Source organism: Camellia sinensis, chromosome 1 (genome assembly GCF_055761805.1).
Source record: "Camellia sinensis isolate YWXY chromosome 1, ASM5576180v1, whole genome shotgun sequence".
NCBI lineage: Eukaryota > Viridiplantae > Streptophyta > Magnoliopsida > Ericales > Theaceae > Camellia > Camellia sinensis.
Window position 1 is genome coordinate 220,223,388 of NC_138961.1, and position 23,061 is coordinate 220,246,448.

The 23,061-nt window shown below is 37.4% G+C and overlaps 1 protein-coding gene and 1 long non-coding RNA gene across 4 annotated transcripts; both read right to left on the reverse strand.

Moving 5' to 3' along the window:
• Positions 1 to 10,547: 10,547 nt before the first annotated feature.
• On the reverse strand, positions 10,548 to 17,568 carry LOC114312111 (uncharacterized). 2 transcript variants are annotated; one of them, XM_028258291.2, is made up of 13 exons: positions 17,252 to 17,568; positions 15,558 to 15,596; positions 15,331 to 15,479; positions 15,066 to 15,141; positions 13,192 to 13,489; positions 12,997 to 13,106; positions 12,812 to 12,859; positions 12,533 to 12,733; positions 12,165 to 12,266; positions 11,903 to 12,030; positions 11,546 to 11,684; positions 10,908 to 11,060; positions 10,548 to 10,829 (listed from the first exon to the last, which is right to left on the reverse strand). In XM_028258291.2, the coding sequence occupies exons 1-13, from the start codon at positions 17,446 to 17,448 to the stop codon at positions 10,805 to 10,807; spliced, it is 1,665 nt and encodes a 554-aa protein (XP_028114092.2). In that variant the 5' UTR covers positions 17,449 to 17,568; the 3' UTR covers positions 10,548 to 10,804. The 2 variants fall into 2 exon arrangements, with proteins under 2 accessions (XP_028114092.2, XP_028114094.2); XM_028258293.2 differs by lacking the exon at positions 12,812 to 12,859.
• Positions 17,569 to 21,462: 3,894 nt separating this feature from the next.
• On the reverse strand, positions 21,463 to 23,061 carry LOC145802904 (uncharacterized). 2 transcript variants are annotated; one of them, XR_014344664.1, is made up of 3 exons: positions 22,838 to 23,061; positions 21,655 to 21,864; positions 21,463 to 21,572 (listed from the first exon to the last, which is right to left on the reverse strand). It is a non-coding gene; the product is annotated as an uncharacterized LOC145802904 (long non-coding RNA). The 2 variants fall into 2 exon arrangements; XR_014344663.1 differs by having other exon boundaries at positions 21,463 to 21,864.

Below are 23,061 nucleotides of genomic sequence, written 5' to 3' on the forward strand. Positions count from 1 at the left end.
ATCTCTAAAAATGGCATTTCCAACATCTGCCTATCCATCTCTAAAATAGCATCAAACTAAACACCATCCAACCTCAGCCTTTAAGTCCTTCATTCCCCTTGAAATAGGTGCTGATAAAAACTTACTATACCATCAATCACCTCCTCCTTTGACGATAACACCACACCATTAACACGCATTTTCCCAATCAGTGGATGGGTGCATTAATGCAATTCCAATTGTTAGTGATTTTCAGGATGTTTTTCCAGAGGAGTTACCGGGGGAGTTAATTGATCGCGAGATTAAGTTTACAATTGATACAGTGCCGGGTACTCATCCTATTTCCAAAACCCCTTATAGAATGTCACCCGTTGAAATGAAAGAGTTAAAGGTCCAATTGCAAGACCTCCTTGATAAAGGGTTCATTCGCCCGAGCACTTCTCCTTAGGGCGCACCAGTCCTTTTTGTAAAGAAGAAAGATGAGACCCTTCGGTTTTGTGTGGATTATAGAGAGCTCAACAAAGTAACCATAAAGAACAAGTGCCCTTCGCCTAGGATCGATGATTTGTTCGATTAATTATGAGGTGCACAAGTTTTCTCTAAAATAGATTTGCCATCTGGGTATCACCAACTAAAAGTTAAAGCTGAGGATATCGAAAAAACTATTTTCCGAACCCGTTACGGGCATTATGAATTTTTAGTTATTTTGTTTGGGGTTACCAATGCGCCAGTAGCCTTCATGGATCTAATGAACCGAGTTTTTAAGCCCTACCTAGATGACTTTGTGGTTATGTTCATTGACGACATCCTCATCTACTCAACAAGTATGGAAGCCCATGATAACCATCTATGGTTAATTCTTCAGACTTTTTAGGATAAGAAACTATATGCAAAGCTAAAGAAATGTGAGTTTTGTCTACACGAAGTGGGATTTCTGCGACATGTAGTAACGAATGAGGGTGTTACTGTTGATTCGTACAAGATCAAAGCTATTGTGAATTGGCCGACTCCTACTAATGTGTCAGAAGTGCGTAGTTTCTTAGGTTTAGCCGGATATTACCGAAGATTCGTTAAAGATTTTTCCAAAATCACTGTGTCGCTTACCCAATTAACCCAGAAAGGTGTTTTGTTTGAATGGTCAGAACAACGAGAATCTACCTTTCAGGAATTGAAGACGAGGTTAACTACAACACCTGTTCTTGCCTTACCATCTGGTACCGAGGGATTTGAGATTTATAGTGACGCTTCTTACAAAGGGTTGGGTTGTGTACTAATGCAAAATGGAAGGGTTATTGCATATGTCTCTTGCTAACTTAAACCCCATGAAAAGAATTATTATACACACGATCTTGGGCTAGCTGCGGTGGTCTTTGCTTTGAAAATATGGCGCATTATTTGTATGGAACTACTTGTGAAGATTACACCGATCACAAGAGTCTTAAGTACTTCTTTACTCAAAAGGAGTTGAACATGCGACAAAGACGGTGGTTAGAGCTCATTAAGGGCTATGACCTACAAATCCACTACCACCCCGATAAAGCTAACACGGTTGCAGATGCCCTTAGTCGAAAGGGTACGAGAAATTTAGCAAGTTTGCTCACGAGGCAGAAGGAGCTGTCACGTGACTTGGAAAGAATGAATGTGGGAATTGTGTCACATGGACAAAATGCGATAGTAGCAGCGATATCGGCTCAATCGACATTTATGGAAGAAATCAAGCAACGACAATTGAAGGATGAATTTCTACAGAAAATTTATGATGAAATGGAAACAAAACCAAATCCTGGGTTCATGATTGAAAATTCAGTATTGAAATTTCAAGGTAGATTGTGTGTTCCAAGTGTGCCAGAAATCAAGAGAAGAATTATAGAGGAAGCACATAACTCCAAATTTGTGATGCATCCTGATAATACGAAAATATACCAAGATCTGAAACAGAATTTTTGGTGGCATGGTATGAAGAGCGAAATTACAGAATTTGTCTCGAAATGTTTGCAATGCCAACAAGTAAAAGTGGAGCACCAAAGACCAGCGGGCTTACTTCAACCTCTCCCAATTCCAGAATAGAATTGGGAACATTTAACTATGGATTTTATTGTGGGTTTACCGCGAACACCTCGGGTATGAATTCTATATGGGTTATTGTTGATAAACTAACTAAGTCAGCTCATTTTCTATCTACAAAAACTCAATACAACGCAGAAAAGCTGTCTACCATATATGTGGATGGAATTGTACGACTACATGGTGTCCCAGTTTCAATCGTGTCCGATAGAGATCCAAAGTTTGTATCAAGATTTTGGCGAAGTTTGCAGGATGCTTTGGGAACAGAATTGAAATTCAGTACGGCCTTCCACCCTTAAACAGATGGACAATCCGAGAGAACCATACAAACGTTGGAAGATATGCTTCGGATGTATGTTTTAGACTTCAAATGAAGTTAGGAAACTTATCTACCAATGACGGAGTTTGCATACAACAACAATTACCACTCGAGCATAGGAATGGCACCTTACAAAGCTTTATATGGAAGAAAATGTCGCTCTACCGTGTGCTGGACCGAAGTCGGTGATAAATCGTTGTTTGGATCCGAGATTGTTCAATTGACAACAGAGAAAATAAAAACTATCCAAGAAAGGTTAAAGACCGCGTAGAGTAGAAAAAAGAGTTATGCAGACCACCAGCGAAGGGATTTAGAATTTGAAGTGGGTAATCATGTTTTTGTGAAAGTCACACCAATAAAGGGACACTCAAGATTTGGCAAAAAAGGTAAATTAGCACCCCGATACGTTGGTCCGTTTCAAATCCTAGAAAGAGTAGGTCTGGTAGCCTATCGTGTTGCCTTTCCGCCAAATATGGAGCAAATGCATAACGTGTTTCATGTATCAATGTTACAAAGTTATCTTCAAGATCCGTCCCATATTATAGACTATCAACAAATTGCCTTGGATGATAATTTGATTTATGAAGAGAAACCAATTTAGATTTTAGACCGATAGATGAATCAACTATGAAGTAAAGTGATCCTTATGGTAAAAGTGGAGTGGCAGGAACATTATGGAAATGAAACTACTTGGGAAAAACAGGAAGAATGAGGCAATAGTACCTAGAGTTATTTTCAACCTAAGGTAAAACAAGTTTGAGGGACCAAACTTATTTAAGGGGGAGAGAATGTAATAACCCGACCCTCTTATATGCTTTACATCTCTAGCTATATGAGTAATTACATGCTTCATGTGAAATTCCATGTGGAGTTGTGCTTACATACATGAATTATTTAATTATGACATTTTATCTGTCGGTTATTGGAGAAAATCTGTTAAAATTAAGACGTTCGAACTGAAATTGGAAGCCTTAGAGGTGCGATAACCCAAAATTGACTTTACATTTATTATTAGCATAATTTTTAGGACATAATATCAAGTTTTGTAAAAATTTGACTCGTAATGAATTAATTGGGAAAAATTTTGGTTCAACACTCTTAAAACTTATACCTAGATAGAGATATAAGAGTCTTGGATGACTTAGTATCAAAAACAAAAAATATTTCTTGAGAGAGTGAGAGAGGGTGCTAGAGAAGAAGAGAAAAGAGAGGAGGCTCAACGAGAGTGAGGATTGAAGAAATTGAAAAGATTTTTGAGATTAGAGTTCAAGGTATGTATAATTTAACTAGAATATCCTAATCTCTCTTTCTCTCTCTAATTGATTTGAGAAGGAAATCCTTACATTCATGTAAGCTAGGGTTTATAACAAGAGTCTTGCTCATGGTAGTTGGTTGATTGAAGGATGATCTTTGTGTTTTAGGTTGTTTTAAGCTATGTTGAGAAGGATTACCTCTTATCCTTTAGTTTTACCTGTTTTGAGCTCACACATGTATCTTGATGTTTATAGATATATATTTTGATAAACCAAGTATGGATGAGAACATAAAAAGATTTGAGGTGTATATACGAATTTTAAAAAGGGCTATGAACTAATTATGCTTGTGATTCATGTTTATTGTGATGATATATCATGATATTGAGCTAATTTTCCCTATTTTATACCTTACAATGTGTTTAGTCAGTTGAATTTTGTCTAAGTTTCAGTCTGCCCAAAACAGGGTATACGACCGCACGTGCGGGGCTCATGGTCGCACGTGCGGGAGGCACAATCGCACGTGCGGGGCTCACAGCTGCACGTGCGGAAAACAGAGGAGAAGAACTAAACTACACTGTAATAAAAGCGCGTGCCCACACATGCGATGGGGACTTCCGCACGTACGGCTAAAGTTGGAAAATTCTGTTGCTTTCTTTCGCTCTTTTCAATCCTTTGAATGTGTTAATATGTCCATTCGATGCTCCTATAATGCATTTAATTACATGGAACTTAGCGAATTGAACATTTGAGAAATAAGAGGAAACTAAGGAAAAGTGATGTACTTAAGAGTTGTGTGCTATGTGTAGGGCACATACAGGAGGGTACCATCGTTCATCCACATCACAGTGAGTGATAGTAGTATAATGACATATTTCATTCACGTATTGTACTCATATAAGTTATTCAATACTTAATTCACTCTTTTAGTAAATAACTTATGTTATATGAGTTATGTTTGATGGAGCAATTGGAATGATTGAACATTGGTACATGAGATATGGACCCGAGGTCGTTCTATTGTGCTATTGTAATGAGCCTGAGGCCATTTTTTATTTCACTGGGCCTAAGGCCGTTTTGCTATAATAATGGGCCTAAGGCCGTTTTGTATTCCGTTGGGCCTAAGGCCGTTTTGCTATTATAATGGGCTTAAAGCCATTCTGTATTACGTTGGGCCTAAGGCCGTTCTGTCTTATGTGGGCCTGAGGTCGTTCAAAAAAGAAAATAAGAACAAGACCAACTTGTGATCTATAAATGTGCACTACTAAATTATGCTTGTACTCTTAATCTATTTGTATTACTATCATTCACTGAGCCTTGCTCATTCTATTTTTATGAATGTTTTGTAAGCCGTGGGACAACCTTAGGTCAGCCCTGAAGCCTTTTGCTGAACCCGTTTTGCTGAGTCACCTAAAGTGACTATTTTGTTTTACTTTTGGAAAATCCATGTGATGGCATGTTTTGTCGGTGTTTAGGGAAATAGGCATATATATATATATATATATATATATATATTATTAATACTTAACTTTTGGGTTGTTACCCTTTTTCAAATTCAGTGAATAGGAATGGTATATGGAATGTTATGCACTTATGTATGGTAATGCATTAAGATCCTGGCATTTAAACACAGCTCAATGAATGTTTTACTCTGCTATTATTTTGCTTCCGTTCAGGCCCCAATATTGAGTAAAACTATAGATAATGAAGTTGAGGCTAAAGGTTAGGCCGGTCATGTCCAAACTTTTAGGGGCAGGTTTGGGTCGTGACAATACTACTTCCTTGCCCCTTCCCGAGCCGCCAACTTCTCCTCGGTCAAGCTACCCTCAACTTCCTTCTCATCCAACCCCTGCAACACAACCAAAATATTTGTCTTTTGAGTTTCTAACTAACTAAATACCTCATTGTTCCATCTCCACAAATTAGACTTAAGAAGCTTTAATTTCTAAGCCAACCTACTACTGGGATCTCTCATCACGTAGTAACCTACCTACCACTAGGGTTGTGCATAATACCACATAATCTGGTAAAATCGCACTGATCCGCATCAATCCGCACCACTCTAACCACTAACCACGATTTAAACTTAAAAATTTATAATCTTCCTTCCAAACCGCTTCCCTTCGCTATAGTTAATACATATATTTTTTAACCTCCAATGAAATATCAAAGTAAAATGAGTGTGAGAGAGATTTAAGATACGAAATTTATTACAAATTAGTAATTTTATATATGAAACATATTATGTAAAATATTATACAAATTAGTGTTATATGTTATGCAAATGTATGATAATTAGTTAGAATATTTTTTAATCCGTCAATCCGTCAAAAACCGCCTAAACCACAATTTGTCAATCCGCCATTCGGTTTGTAATTTTACTTTCAAATTGCCCGAACCACACCGCTCACACCCCTGCCCATCACAACTGAACTATATCCACAAAACTATCTGACTGCAACTACATATTTTCAAACCACAATGGCACCGATCCACTCTAAATCCCACTACTGTCCAACAACACCAACCAATGATCTGAAACTGAACGCTCTAATCTTTGCTGAACTACCTAAGAGAAGTGCGTTTCTCAAACCATAGAAATTAAAAAACGATCATGGTAAGAGAACACCTGGCCCCCAGACCAAGTGAAGCTACCTCTCTGCATTGGTAAATCAATCAACTCCAGATCATCAATCAACGATGAAAAAGTCCGCGTTACGCTCACTGAAGGACCCAAGCCCAACTTCTCCTCTGATCGACGCACCACCTTGAAGTCACCCCGTACACACCATGGCGCTAACCACCAAAAAGCAATACTCTGTAACTCTTCCCAAAAGAGAGGCCGTTCTGACCCCTTTACCGGCCCATAAACTCCCGTAAACACCGATCGAAAATCATCCCCAATGTAGCGAAAAAGACATGACATTGAAAAACCACCCATCTCATCCTCCTCTTTTTCAATCACCCTACGATCCTAACATAATAGAACCCCTCTAGCCACCCCAACAGCTGGCAAATATGTCCAATCCACATACTGACCCCCCCCCACACCTCCCTATCTATGTGTTCCATTTTGGTCTCCTGAAAACATACCACATCCGTCTTTGCCTTCCTCAATACAGCTCTAAGCGTCACCATTTTTCCTCTATCATTCAGTCTACACACATTTCAAGACAAGATTTTTAATCGCATGGCAACAGTGATTGGCTAGCACGTTCTTTCCTCAAGGCCCGACCACCTTCTTGTGAACACCTATCATAATTAAAAGTACACTCTAAATTCCTCAACTCTCTTACACCCTTACTTTTTTGCCAGCAACCTGTATTTGTTTCCCCATAGGAGCACTCCTCATTCACGATGTCTCTATAGCCGAAAACAGCTTCATTCCTAGATCCTCATGCCCAACAAATGATACCCCAACAGCACCCAGTCGGACACCTCTCCCGAACCAGGAGGCTTCTCTCCCACAAAACCAGTTATCGTTATCTCTCTGTCAGTCCCATACTCAGCTGCATTAAACTCCCCTCTCTCTATCGCCAAATGATGCAAAACTAGAGGTAGTTTTTCGCTTTCATCTATCCATTGACCTACTGCTGCGCCATAATCCATCCCAGTTTCAGAGTCGTCTTTGCGGCCCAGCCTCTCTCCCTTCTTGTTTTGAGTTTCAGTCCTCAGATCTAGCAGCTGATTAAGCACAAGAGGTGACCTCAAAACAACTCTGCCATCTACAAGATTGGGCTCAGAATCACGTCACAAGGAGCCAATAGTGAGGCTAGCGCAATGTTCCGTCGACCGAAGATTCATCACCGACAACCCTCGCTCCTTCCTCACCAGTAAAAACGTCTCTATAAAACTCGAACCCACACTCCGTCGTAATAGCTCGAAAACCCCCTATATAGGCGGGTCGTCCGTTTGACCCGAGTGCTGCAGATTTGGCGCAATCGGATTAAGACCTAGCCCAACCTTAATACCATGAACTAAATTTAAATCTTCTAAGTCACCTTTTGGGCCCTCTTTAGTCAGGTCTACATGCCCAACTTCCTCAACTTCTCTGTGTGCCTCAATTTGGGCCTAAACTTGCTTCTCTTGGTCTACTTGGCCCAGCTCTTGTTGGGCTTGGGCTTATGGTCTCCAAGCCTGCCTAAGCCCCTACTCCTCTAAAGCAATCATCTGTTGACTATCACCCATAAATTTCCCAAATCTCTTAAGGTTAGGTTGAAATCCCCTCTGTCCTCCCAATATCTAAGAAGAGTAATGATTCATCCCCCCTTTTCCCACCACCCCCTTTGACCCCCTCTCTCTCTCATTGGTCACCTTTTCTTTTTCTTTTTCTTTTTTTTTCCTGCTCCACCAATCACCCTCTGCCACGTGGCAAAGGGGGTGAGGGGGTGACCCCCAAAAGGGGGTCCCAAGCATTATTCATCTAAGAATGATATGTCCTCCGCTATCTTCGCCACTCATGCCGCCCTAAATTCGCATGTTCCACACCCCAGTTGATTCTCATCTCATGGAACAATCGTCGTCGGAGCACAGACCACTACCGGCCCAATTTCTGACCAAATTGGAAGTGTGTAGCGCTATGAGCCCCGTCGGATTAAAATCTGCGACAGAATCCCACTGACCATGCCGTGAACGTTCATCCGAACACACTCCAGTAGCTCTATCGACTCATCGACCACCACAAATCCTCCGTACATATTTCTAATCGCTCGGTACACCTCAATGCCTTGAAGATGGATCGAGAGGCCCAATACCTGTATCTAGTTGCTTCGTGCCAAAACTAGTACCTTTCCATCAGTACAGAGCGAATCCGACGACCACCAGTTGAGGACCAGGTCGTGACTAGCTATCGTCCATCTCTGACGCACCACAACCTCCGCCTCCCACCTCTTGCCTCGACCAGAAGACGAATAGGTAAAACTAGCCTCCAATACCAAAAACCTCCACTTCCCTAGACAATTTCCACCATCGATGCGCCCAATCAGTGACAACCATAATGTCCCCACCACTGCTTTGTCCAGCTTCTGAAACCATCCCCTTTCAGCTCCTTCCTTAACCATAACATCCCCCTTAACCCACCCCGGTGTACCGCCGCATTCACCGTCGGTGGCCCCTTTGATGCATCCATCCTCTGTTGGCTCTATTTGCGTCTAGTTCAACCATCCCCAAAAGTAAAACCCTCCATGACCAACACAATCCTCTCTTAGCCACCCCCAAATTCATATTCCAGCACAAAAATTTGTTCTCTTCTATCACCCGTCGTCACCACAACAATGAACTACCGTCATTTTCTCCTCGAATCTACACACTACTACACTCTGACACCCACCAATCAGACGACCCAAGTACGCCAAACAACTTGGTTCCCGCGAGGACCTCCGAAGCTTCTCACAACACTATCCAACCTCGTACTCGTGAAGGATAATCGCTCTACGAAGACCCTGCCCTCACTCCACAATCACCAAACTCCGACGCCCAATCTGATCTTCCCTTACTTTTTCAATCTCGAAGTAACGGCCTCCTAAGAAGAGAATCCTCCGACGAGGTACGTCCCTTCCTCCAGAGAACATCTCTCTAAGAAAACATTATCAAGTTTCAAAATCTTATCGTAGTCCCCAAAATGACATGACATACCATTCAAAATTTTCGAAAGTCAATTTTTAGGAACTTCACTTCCAGCTCGGCCCTTGCAAAACATTGATCTCTTCTTTTTTAATGGTATGGTAATTCGCTTGTAGAACACTCGCGCAAAAGATCCAAGTGTCTTCAAATATATAAAATAGGCATCAAGTTGACGTCAAATGAGAGACGACATGACAAATCAAAGATTTTTTATTTGGGAGGACAAATTAAACAAAAAAAAATTTAAACTATAGATAAAATATAACATTTTTCTATTTTAGTGGGGGCAATTTTAAAATTTTAATGTATCAATATTAAAAATAAATTTTCAATAAAAAAATAGTAATAATAAATTTTAAAACATATACCAATAAAGTTAGTGGAGGCACGTGGGGTCATAACCTCTCAAACTTAAATAAAACTGACATGAACCCATATTAATTTGACTGTTTATAAATGAAATTAACATTTTAACCCTCTCCCAATTTAAATAATTTTATCTTCCCTACTCATCGAGCCCCATAAATGAAAGAATAATGTTTTCAAGTACTAAATTGGAAACTCTAGAACATCATTAATGATGTGACACAGTGACTCCCACCAAAGTGATGTGATGTTTTGACTTGAGTTTGTTTTGTTTTGTTTTTTTTTTTTAAGCTCATTAAAACTATTAGTGATCCAAAAATTAGTAGGATAAATCACCACTCTAAATGAAATTAGCATATTAACCCTCTTGTAAAATTTCGGGGTCTGGCACCAAGGGCAAGTGCTCCCACTTGTACCTTAATATATCTTCCCTAGTCATCAAGCCCCATAATTATATCCTCTAGTTTCAATTAAATCTTAAAAAATGTTAGACCCTAATGAATGTTAGTACCTTAATACTATATTTGGTTAGGAAATTTAAAAAAAGATTTAAAAAGAAAAAAATAATAATTGATAAAAATGTAAATAAAATATACCTATATTTTACCTAATTTCGTACACATTTTTTTTTTCCCCAATTCCCTCTCTAAATTTCCCAACCAAACACAGCGTAAATGTATTATCAAATATTTTATATAATACTCACATTAGTGTGGATTCTATGTAATGAGTTCCACACCCATATGAGAAACAACTCCTCCAATCAGATTCTAACACATGTAGAAGAACCATGAAGTTTAACATTCAAATCCCAAATGACCAAATAGTACGAAGACTAAACAAACTAAAGTGGATAACGACCTTTGCCTAAATCCCAATTCAAATAAAAAACCAACCATACTTGCACGGCCACCATTAGAAAAGAATGGGAAGTACAGAGAGCATTGATCAAGCAAGAGCTAATAATAGTAATTACTCACAGTCATTGTACGTACAAAATGCAATAAAACTTAAAAAAATATTTGAGCAAAGAACAAGGCACAAGTGTTGGCACCATCCCTGTGACAATTCCACATACACAGTGACATGAGAGGTAGCTGCAGGCTGCTGCTGATGCCGCTCATTGTTGTATTTTCTTATTTCAGAGAGAAGGTTGCCACTTGTTATACTCACTGCCACTCGTCCAGCTACAATATCTTTATCAATACCTTGAACGGCTACTTACCCTGCAACATTAGGTGTCTCTCATCAGTGCCAAAGTGTGCACATCCCAAAAAACAGCAACACAAAAACAATAAAATCACCTGGGAGCGGGAGAGCGAGAGCGTGAGACAGAACGAGTGTGAGAAGGTGAGTAGGGGGGAGAGTGAGAGTGGGACAGTGAACGAGAACGAGAACGGAAATAACATCTTCGAGAACTCCTGCTTCTACTTGGACTTTTGCTGTGCCTATATCTTCTGCAGTAAGCACATGTGGGATGCACCCGGTGACAGAAAGTATTAGTTTTAATTTTTACAAACTTCACCAGAAGAACATCGAATGTTGGGTTCATAAATTAGTAATAATTCTTAATGCCCATAAGGTTGGTTCATAAGTCAAAAACCTTAAAAACCATCAGAGATGCAACAAGAAGCATCATTTCTTGTTTTTCCAAGTCCATGATCTGAAAAGATTTGAAAGAGACCATGGCTCCAAGTACAATTGAATGGTAAATTTGGACAACCAAAAAATTATGTTTTGATTTAAACTCTACAAAGCCTGAATCCCAACTACTTGGGCTACCTAAATCCTTCTCCAGGCAGCTCCATCAAGAACTTAGAGCCAAGTCCTAAACCCAGATCATCTTGAATGGATCACCATAAACATTCTAAAATGACGGGTCTTCAAGCCATAAAATGTATTGCACAACCATGCAGTAGCATCTAAGCAGGGATCATCCTACCTTGAGGGAGATCGACTGTAGCTTCTGCTGCGGCTGCGACGCCTATATCGATTAAATCGGCTTGTTTCTGCAAGTTTTTCAAGCCTCCGATGCTCCTGTTCTCTTTTCTTTGCCATTTCAATAGCAGTATCTTTCTTAACTGCAAAAGCAATCAATGAGGCTAATGAATATTATATATATATATATATATATATAAAGATATGAAACCATATAACAGAATGTGAGGAGATAAGAGAGGGAAAAAATGAAGATAAAAGCAAAAAAATATCACTTCCTATCAAGCTCCATCACGATATGGCAACAAATAATATTGGATTAGCTGCGTAACTACTAAAATGCAGATAAAATAGGATATACTTTGTTTATTAAGTTGCCTGCTCATGATTCGTTTAAGTCGCTCTTGAGGTGTTTCCTTCTTCTCCCCTTGTTTGGATAGGGCCCCACTACTTGTTGGCTTACTTAACTTTGCTAAAGCTGATGAAGTGCTGCACATGGAACAAAGATAGCAAACAAAAAGAAGCATAACAATAAGATCCTCAAATCCTCATTATATCTACACATACAAGTCTATTAAATTAAGCTGATGATACTGCATTTCAACCCAAAAATCATGAAATACCTCACTTGTGGCTTCGATACTTTAGTATTCTTGTCCTTATCATGGGATAGACTGGAAGCAGGATCAATATGCAGGGCCTCAAGTATCCGACCAGATGATGGCCTGCAGAAAAGAATAAGCATTAGACACCCATTTTAATGCTTCTAGGTAACTTGGATGCATTCATACAAAAGCCCATTTTGGGAGAAAATGAGCTTCAAAAAAGAAGCTTCCTTCCGTCTCCCTCTCGGCAATTACGCTGATAACCTAAGCCTCACAAATTCTAAACCATAAAACTTTGCCTCAGGTAACATAATGGAGGATAAGCTGCAGCAGAGTAAAGACTGTCCAATCTATCTTTGCAAGAATTAAAGGTCGAGTGCTCCGACCGGTTCAAAACATCAGCTTGTGATGGAGGAGACAGTGGTGGAGAAAATCCTTCAAGCTTTCTCTCATCCCCATCAGCAAATCCACCAAATTCAGTAATATACTCTATTTTAGCCTTTGACTTGCTTTGATAACCATCATCAGCATGCACACCACGAGCACTGCGCCTTGAGTGTGATGGGGAGTAAGACCGTGACCTTGATCTGCCAAAATAGATCAACAATAACATTAATAAAACAAAACAAGTCCATTAGGGGGGAGAGGGAAGCACGCACACACACCTTCTAAAACGAGAATAAGCCTCATAAGTTGGACTTCGTCTAGATTCCCTGCAAATTATTAATATTAACTACATCAGCATAACGCAATGCTCAGTTTAGCCATTTTGCATCTGAAGGTTTATAGATTTCAGATGCTTTATATATCCCACCAAACAAATGCAAAAAGATAACATATTGATGTTGACCTGTAGGGATCATGACGAATCCCAAGAGTGCCGGTAATCTGGGCAGCATCTCTTTCTCTCTCTCTTTCAATTTGAGAAGCCTTCCTCCTTTCCTTGCGACTAAGCTTCCTCTGAAAAATTCAAAGTACCCAGCGCAGAATTTTAGCACAATTGAGATTTCCAAAGTGTCGCAATCTACAGTTTTGACAAACTTACAATTGAAGGATCCCCCTTGACGACTTCTTTTTGCCTCCTTTCCTCCTCTTTAGCCTTTTTATCCATGTAAACAAGCCAACCATACCTCTTGACACCAAATTCTTTTGCAATTTTCTCCATCTCTTCATCATTGCTATCATCACTGTTAAAATCGTCATCATCGTCATCATCGTCATCATCATCCTCCTCTTCCTCATCGCCATCGGAATAGTGGGTTTCCCCTTTTCCTTCCCCTTCGTAAGAGAAACCCACCTGAGAATATGTACCCTTGCTTGCTGGAGCCTGAGCTGGATGAGATCTAGAAGATATACACGAGACATGAGACATTATGTGAAGAATTACTCACAAAAGAGCCATTAAACATGCTACCAAACCATCAGTTGAAAAATACCTTCTAGTATTTTCACAAATAGAATATAACACTTATCATAAGAGATTAGGGTAAAAATAAAAATACTTAGGTGTCGTTTGGTAACACTTACGTTTTCAGTTTTCTGTTTATATTTATAAAAATTTTAAAAATTCAAATAAAAACTTGTTTGGTAAAATTTTTGATTTATAAATCAGTGGTCTCAGTTTATAAATTTAGCCAAAAGATGAAAACACAAAAAATGTGTTTCCATTTTGAGTTTTCAGTTTTTAGTTTTTTTTTTTTTTTTACCACCCAACACTAGTCACCACCTGCCACCATTTTCCACCACCGTTTTCCGCCGCCACCACCACCCACCACCTACCCCCCCACCACCACCACCACCACCACCACCACCTGCCACCACCACTCACCACCCATCTGCCATCCACCCGCCACCACCCATCACCTGCCACTACCATCCACCGCCGCCCACCACCACCTGCCACCTACTTGCCACCACCACTCACCACCCACCTACCACCACCATCCACCACTAGCCACCCACCACCACCAGCCACCTGCCACCTACCCGCCACCACTACCCACCACCCCCCACCACCACCACCCACTCGCTACCACTTACCACCCGCCATCGTTACCCACCCACCCACCCACCACCACCACCACCACCACCACTACCACCTACCCGCCATCCGCCACCCACCTGCCGCCATCACCCGCCTTCCGCCACCCACCTGCCACCACCACCACCACCACCACCACCACCCACTCGCTACCACCCACCACCAGCCACCGTCACCCATTCACCCACCGTCACTACCCACCACCCACCACCACCTGCCATCCGCCACCCACCTGCCACCACCACCTACTACCCGCCACCGCCGCCACCACCACTAACACCACCCACTCGCTACCACCCGCCATCGTCACCCACCCACCCATCCACCCACCCGCCACCACCTACCACCACCTGCCATCCGCCACCCACCTGCCACCACCACCCGCCGCCACCACCACTACCACCACCACCCACTCGCTACCACCCACGCACCCACCCACCACCACCAGCTACCCACCACCCACCGTCACCACTTTCCACCACCGTCTTTTGCCGCCACTTGCCATTTCTCACTCTTTTTTATATTTTAAATTTTTGTTAAACATTTTGTCAATTACCAAACGCGTTTGTAGTTTATGTTTTTCTAAAAATAAACAAAAAATAAACAAAAACCAGTTTATAAAATTTTTGTAAATATAAACTGAAAACATAAACGTTACCAAACACACCCTTAAAAACAAAAAAAGTTGTCATTCCACATTGCAAAGACAACAAAAAGGAGGAAGCACTCTCACATTTTATTCAACAGTGAGTAGATGTCCTGTTTTTGAATGCTTCTAGAACTCATAATTAATCAAATGGCTAAATAACAACATAATTTAGTTTTAAAAAGAAGAAAGGGAAAAAGGGAGAGCTTTTCTAAGAACAAAAAGGTTGAACCTGTCAGATCCAAATGGTGTAGCAATCTTTGCCTCTATCTCGTGATCCACATGTTGCAAACCCTCCTCATCAGTAACTGTTAATAAACAATACTTAGTTCGTAAAATTGTTAGTACATTAATCTCTTGCCATAAGAATGATTCCCCCAGACACATGCATGAAAACTGTTGCGGAATGCCTATTAATAACTAGAAAATACATAAAGCATAATATATATATATGTTCATGAATTCAACACATGATCAAAAATCAAAAAAGTACCGACATCCTCTACGTTGATGCTTAATTAAATCCCGATAACGCTCAAAATTAACAAACTCTTCTAATTCTTCTTCTTCCTGTGTCTTTTCTGGGGCATGAAAACGTCGAGAACTAGAATCCCGAACAAAATCGAGAAGAGCTCGACCGTCAAATCTGTAAAGAGTATAGAGGATCAGTAAAGTGAAACACCTTGACCAACACACAGAGACACAAGCACAGAGACAAATGTACCTGTCAATCAAAATATCTTGTTTCCCATTCCAAGGTATCCTGAGATAAAAATAAAGATTAGCTAAAATCAAAATGCTCAACCATGATGGAACTAGGAACAGTGAAGATAAGCTGATTGCATGAGAAAGGATATGATAATATATAAATCTTTTACCAAATGGACAACCCACAAGTAATTTCAAATTCTACTTAGAACCAACATGACATGTTTGTATATTTTTATGCACAAGGCCAAGTGAACTTCACTTAGAGCAAGGTCTGGAAGTAGCTGATGATCTGTGAAGTGACAGGCATTATGCAGTCAGTGGCCCCTAAACTCCTTGCAAGCCAGTATAGTATGCAGCACGAAAATCACACTGATACTGCATTTGACTTGCAAGGGGAAAAAAACACTTCATTTGTTTTATTATCTCTTCAGCTTAGATGAGTTCCTTTGCATCCAATATAGTGAGAAATTGTTAGATCGACAATTCTAAGGCACAATTTTGTAGAATTGGGCTCAGACAAATAATCAAATGTTGTCAGGTATAAAGCATACAAGGTAAACTTGTTCATGTTTGAGATCAGCTGTTTTAAGGCACAATCTTGTAGTCTTGGGTGTAGATCTTCATTCCAAAAAATCAAATGTTGTTAGGTGTAGACCTATGAAGCACGGGTACGGGTACAAGTACTAGTACGATACGAGTACGTCGATACGATAAAATCCAAAAAAGTAGGGTACGGGTACAGCTTCGGCTTAGTACGCTTGTAAAAAAATATTTATTTTTAATTTAGAGTCATGTAAAAATTAATTAAATGATTTAATTTGTTAAGATCCAACCTAAAATTAACATTTAATGTCAAAAGTAAAGGTATAAATTAAAATTAAATGTCAATATATTAAATAAATTACAAATCATAGTTTAATTTTAAAATCATGCCAAGTATAAAACTAAAAATAAAAAAAAAATCTAGTAAAAGAAGTTTTATTCCTGTAGTATAAGAAAATATTGCTTCAACTGTGATACAGTATGGCTTGGGTATATACTAGGTACGTTTGGATACGTCAAAATTTAAGAAAAAAAAAATTGGATACGTGTTTCGTGTACCCGACACGTATGTAGAAGTACCATACGAGGTCCATATCTGGCACGGCATGTTTTTCGAAGTACCCTTTGAACTATACACGGTAAGCTTCTTCCCCTTTTTATTCTTTTTTTATTTCATTTTTTTGAGGTTATTTTAAATTTGTCAAAGGAAAACGTTAAATCTGCTTAGTTTAATTTAAATTAGTTGGCAAAATATTGGAAAGCTCCAAGTCTTTATTCCACAACACAGCTAAATTGTTTGAAGGTATTTTTTTTCTCTTCTATTCCCCAACAGCACTTATAAATGTGATTTGAATTTACATTGGCACATATCTTGTTACTTGTATTGAATATCAAATTAATGATTATTTTTTATCAACATTTATTTACAGAAGATAAACAGATCGTGCACATGAAACCCTAATTTACCCTAAAGACAACAGTTACACCTACCTATGTACTTACTTTTATAAATCCTTCAATTTTCCAATTTAACCATCGCTGAAAAACCAAAAATCTCTTGCCCATTGTATATTTATGAAACAAATTACAAATTTTATGATGGAAAACAGAAAGAAAAAGCAAAGATGGAGAAACAGAAATTAGGGGGGGAGAAAGAAAACATACAGGCCTTGGTGATCCTGGGTGGCCTGGTAGAGGGAGTCGTCGCGGTACATGCGGGAGCGAGAACCGATGACCTGGATCGATTGCAGAGGATCGCCACGCCTCTTCGCCAAATACACTGCTCGTCTCTGACCTCTTTTCCGAGCCGCGTCCATCAGCTCGTGGACCTTCTTCTCTGATCTCCGAGCTTCGTGCCACATCCTCTCCCTCTCTCTCTGTCAATTCAGATTGCGTTACGTGTGGAGTGGCGGAGATAACCTGAACCCTAACACTATGTTTGGAACTTAGGCGAGAAAAGGAATGAAAAAACAAATGATTAGTTTAGGGTTGGTTTGGGATGTACTAAAAAATTGTACTTTTTGATTTATTGGTGAGTTTGGGTTGAGTTTGATGTGATGTGTTAGAGAGGTGATGTGATTTAAATAAGATGATGTGACTTAAATAAGATAGTGACTTTTTGACTTATTTAGTACATGATTGTGATTTTTTTTATTTTTGTTTGAATAAGGAAGGAATGAAATAAAATAAATAATTGTGATTTTTTTCATTCTTATTTGGTTAGGTTTCATTAAGAGAAAAGAAAAGAAATTATTTTATTTATATTATCAAAATAATTTTTTTATATTTTCAATTATTTTATTTTTTTTATTTTTATAAAGACAAAATAGGTATTATGAAAATAGTGGTTTCTTTTCTCTCTCAATCTCTCCACTTTTGGAAAGATTGAAAATGAGGCTCATAAGAGAAATAAGTTTCTCTCTATTTTTTCTATTTCTCTCTACTTAAATTATCCAAACAAATAAGAAAAATACATATCATATCATTTTTTTTTTTCCTCCCCAAATCACTCAATGCAAGCATAAATCGTTTGATCTTTTGCTCGACAGAAGAGAGAGAGAGAGAGAATCGAAACGCTAACTGAGGATAAGTGTTCTTTTAGGAGGTTGTTTAAAAATTGGGCAAATTACATATACACCCCTCGAGATTTGGCTAAATTACAGATACCCCCTGAAGTTTCGGAAATTACATCCCGCCCCCTGAGGTTTGTATTTTCATAACAATTTGCCCCCTGAGGTTTATATTTCATAACAAATAACCCCCTAATTTCTTATGCAAATATAGTATTCAGGGGGGAATTCGTAATTTCTCAAACCTCAGGGGGGCATCTGTAATTTGGCCAAACCTCGAGGGGTGTATATGTAATTTGCCCTTAAAAATTAATTTTTAAATTTTTTTAAAAATAATATAGAAGGGTTATGTGATTCAAACTAAATTAAAAATTATTAAATTAGGCCTAAGTAATTATTAGATACTCCTTCAATATGGTCACCTAATGTGCCTGCGAATAATTTTATGAAATTTAATAATTGGGCAAATTACAAACACCTCCCTCGAGGTTTGGTGAAAATACAAATTTCCTCTTGAGGTTTAAAAAATTACATCTCGCTCCTTGAGGTTTATATTTTCATAACAAATTACCCTCTGAGATTTTTATTTTCATACAGATTCCCTCTTAATTTCCCCTAATTTGTTATGAAAATTTGATCCTCATGAGATAATTTGTAATTTCTCAAACCTTAGGAAAGAATCTGTATTTTTATCAAATCTCGAGGGGAGTGTTTGTAATTTGCCTTTTATAATTTTATAGTAAGTGGTGTTTTGAAAAGTTGATAAAAAAAATTTATTTGGTGACTTTTTTGATAAAAAACCGAGTTATTTTTGGTAAAAAAAAATTAACTTTTTTGACTAAAAAAAGTTAAAAAACTGAATTTTTTTTGATGTGTTCTCAAAAGACCCCTAAGTGAGAAATTTTGGAAGTTTAGTGTATAATTATTGGTGAAGAAGATGAACGTGGTGCTTGAGGACCCCAAAAAAATTTTCTACCGAGAGTCCATTTGGGGTCTGGAAATTGATTGTAATATGGTGGTTATGTATATATTAATTAGTGTATTGTAACATTTCAAAAATTTTAATTTTATAATTATGTGCAATAAAATATAATTTGATTTAAATTAAGAGTTATTATATTATGTAATTTGATATAAATTAAGAGTTATTATATTTTACCAAATAAATAAATAAATGTAATTTGATTTAAATTAAAAGTTATTGTGTTTTATCAAATAAAAAATAAATAAAAAATGATAATATAATTTGGATGTGCTATATAAGTAAACTAGTGTATGCCCGTGCCTAAAGGCACGGTGCAAATAATGATAAAATCAAAATGTAATTGAATATAAAATTGTTAGGTTAAAATATAATTTATTCCATTTGTTGTTAAAAAATTGAAGTCAAAATATAAATCAAGGTCTGGTTAATTTTGAAAAGTTCTTTTTTTTTTTTAAACTTGAAAATAAACATTTCCTAATCAACTATTTAAAGTACGGCAAGTAACTCAATCATAAACATTTTGATTTTATTAACAAACTTTATGACTCTAAAGCATAAACTTCATATCAACACAAAAATTAAAAATAAAAACATCCTTACCAAGCAAGTCAAAAAATAAAATAAAATTTATAGATACAAAATAAAACGCACAAACCAAAGATATTGTACATTTATTAACACAATAATCCAAAAAAAATTACACCAAACAATGCACAACCAATGCTTGACAATTACAAAAAAAAAAAAAATCAAATTAAAATTGAATACCAAACAATGCATGCCAGCCAGTGCTCTATAATCTATAAAAAAAATTAAAATTGAAATGCACACCAACCAATACTTTGTAATTTAAAAAAAATTAATTTTAAACACCAAGCAATGCACACTTGCTAGTGCTATTGCCACAACTCAACATTGTAATAGTTCTTTGCAAATTATAATACATGAGAAAAAATATAGGGGGAAAAAAAAAATTTAACTTGCCTACATGGTCACATGAGCTTTTAAAAAATGTATTCTCAGCACAATCTACACCACATGGAAATAAGAAAAAATCAAGTACAACAACTTACTAATGGTGCAGAGAGACCATATATATTTTGTTCAAACCTTATGTAACACAACAGATATATAAAATCATGGAAACACCTATGTAAGGACTAAATACTACTGTAAATGTTTTGTAAGGTACATCCCTTTTCTAATCACTGATAAATGTGAACGCATATAGGAAAAGATTTCAACTGTTGAAGCAATTATGGATTTAACAATTATAATAGACCTCATCAGTCAGACAATAAGGTATAATAGACCCTAAAAATATATTATATATTTGTATATAAATCAAATAATAACAAAATTCCTTCCACAACATGAGGAGTTTATTCCCAAAACCAACCAACAATACAAAGTTAATGAAATAAAGAACATCTGTAGGTGTGAAATCAATAATCTTCTGCACTTTTCAGTGTTTAAATAAACATCTAAAAAATTTTCATATACAAAATTGTAGAAAGCCTACTGTTTTAAGCATTCGCTTTAAGTGAATAAATCTTCCTTCTGTAGAGATGAACCTTGAGAGCAGTCTCAAAATGCAAAGCTCAAAAAATATTTGTTTTTCCACTTCTCGTTGGTACTGAAATGACCATACAACAAATACAACAATTACACCAAATACAAATGCATTCACTCTGCAATGAGTTAAAGTACCTATACAACAAATACAAATGCATAAACAATACCAATTACACCATGTATAGCAACAGAACAATATTTTAGGCATTGTGGGTCAATTCCCTAAAAAAAATTTAGCATCATACATTGTTTGGGAGGCACGGTGTAAAGAAAATTTAGTGTATGCCCGTACCTAAAAGCATGGTGTAAAGAAAACAAATGGGAAAAATGATACAAATGGGAAAAAGATTAAAAAAAAAAAAAAGGTTTGGGAGGCATCCATTGCCACTGGTGGCGACATCATTAGCAGGGAATGAAGGGGATGCGGAGGAGGCACATGTGAGGCGAACAGAGTCAGTGATGGCTTAGGGGTGAACAGCAGTGTTGTAGGTGTAGGGAAAGAAGAGAAAGAGTCAATAGAAGATAGAAGAGGTATGGTGAGAAAGAAGAGAGAAATGGAAATAGTCCTGAAGGCATGGTGTTAATAACGTTAGGATTATAATATAATTATAATCCCAACACTATTTAATGTAATTGTAAATTGTCAATTTTAATATAATTGTAATCCCAACCCTTTTGTATTAAAAGCAGACTCACGAATGCAAATAATATTAAGGTCATGCTTATCGCGAACAACAACATTAACATTTCTTTTTTTGAAGAAATTGAATCTATATACAAAAACTTTATATACATAAATAAGAAAAAAAAATCATTTCTTTCTTGATATTACTGTTCGGTGCAAGTCTATATCCACCTAAAAAGTATGAGAAACAAAACATTTATAAGAAGAAAATTAGCTATGATAAGTTTAAAATAAATAAATAAATAAGCCTTACATTATAAGAGAGGTACTCGAAGCTTTCCCTAGTCTGTAAGTTTACAATCTCCTTTTCCAAAGGATTTTCACCACCATACATGCACCAAAAATACTATAATTTCCATTTGTGTAGGCACAACAAATCCCATATTTATCATATTCAAATGGCAGACCTGTTGTAGATTTCCTCACTATCAAGTGAACATCTTCATTTGCTCTATGGCCAGATCTACATGTCAAGTTTATATTTAAAAGATGACTATCCAATCTTCAATCATTAATTAAGAAAAATAAATAAACGAAGATTGAGCACATTGATACATTTCTAGTATAGCCATCATCAAAGTATCCAATTCAAATTAAAACCAAAATCAAAATTCGTTAGGACTTCACACACAAAATGAAACATCTACACTATTTTAACTACATTAGCAGAATCCAAAAAAAAAAAAAATACTACAGTTGCGATTCAAACGCATCTGAATATACATAGCACCAATTCAGAAATTCAGGAAATGGAGCTATATGATAATGAATGAAAGGAAAATCTGACTACAAAAACTGAAATGCAGTCTGATCAAAAGAACTACAATGTGCTTATCAAAAAAATATTATAATGGGGTCATTAGTTACTGTTTATCCCTTTTGCTAGGTCGTAAAATTATAGTGCAAGAATTTACATAGCAGACTTGGAATCCCTTCCTGCCTGCTGCCCACACAGAAAACTACTAAAGTGTTGATTCCATACACAATCAAGCCAGTCTGTAAAAGAGAGAATAGGTACACCTCAAAACAGAAAAGAACTTAATGTACTATATGCATCCCTTAACAAACAGTAAGACGATAAATCATGATCGATCATGATTTGTGACAGGTGTTTCAAGAAAATTTGTTATGGATGATTGACGATGAAACACAAATATTGAACAGTGCTTAGATCAATTGAAAGTTAACTCAAGGTTTGGATTTACATTTGTACAAACAGATAGTGAACATACAGAAATGCACGCAAAATAGACATCAATTTTTTAAGCCCAAAACTCCTACATCAAGCAAACAACTTCAATATCACGTCAGTATTCAACTTCAATATGTAGAAGAATCCAACTAAAGATAGTCTGAAGGGTTTTCATGAACAAATTCAAGCAAACAACTTCAATTATCTACCAGAGGATTGCATTTAAAACAAAAATCATGCTTACTTGAGTTGGATGCTGTCCTGGACCATCCCCTGCATTAATAACAGGAATACTGGCAGTGGCTGCTGTTCTTTGAGCAGCACCACTTTCAAAGTGCCTCATCACAATTATATCCGAGTACCCTTCAACTGTTCTTATACTATCTGCAAATCAAGCTTCAAAATTAGAAGGGAAGTGAAAAGGGTGACTTTTTACCAAGAACGTGTAGCTGTCCTAAATGCCCCAAA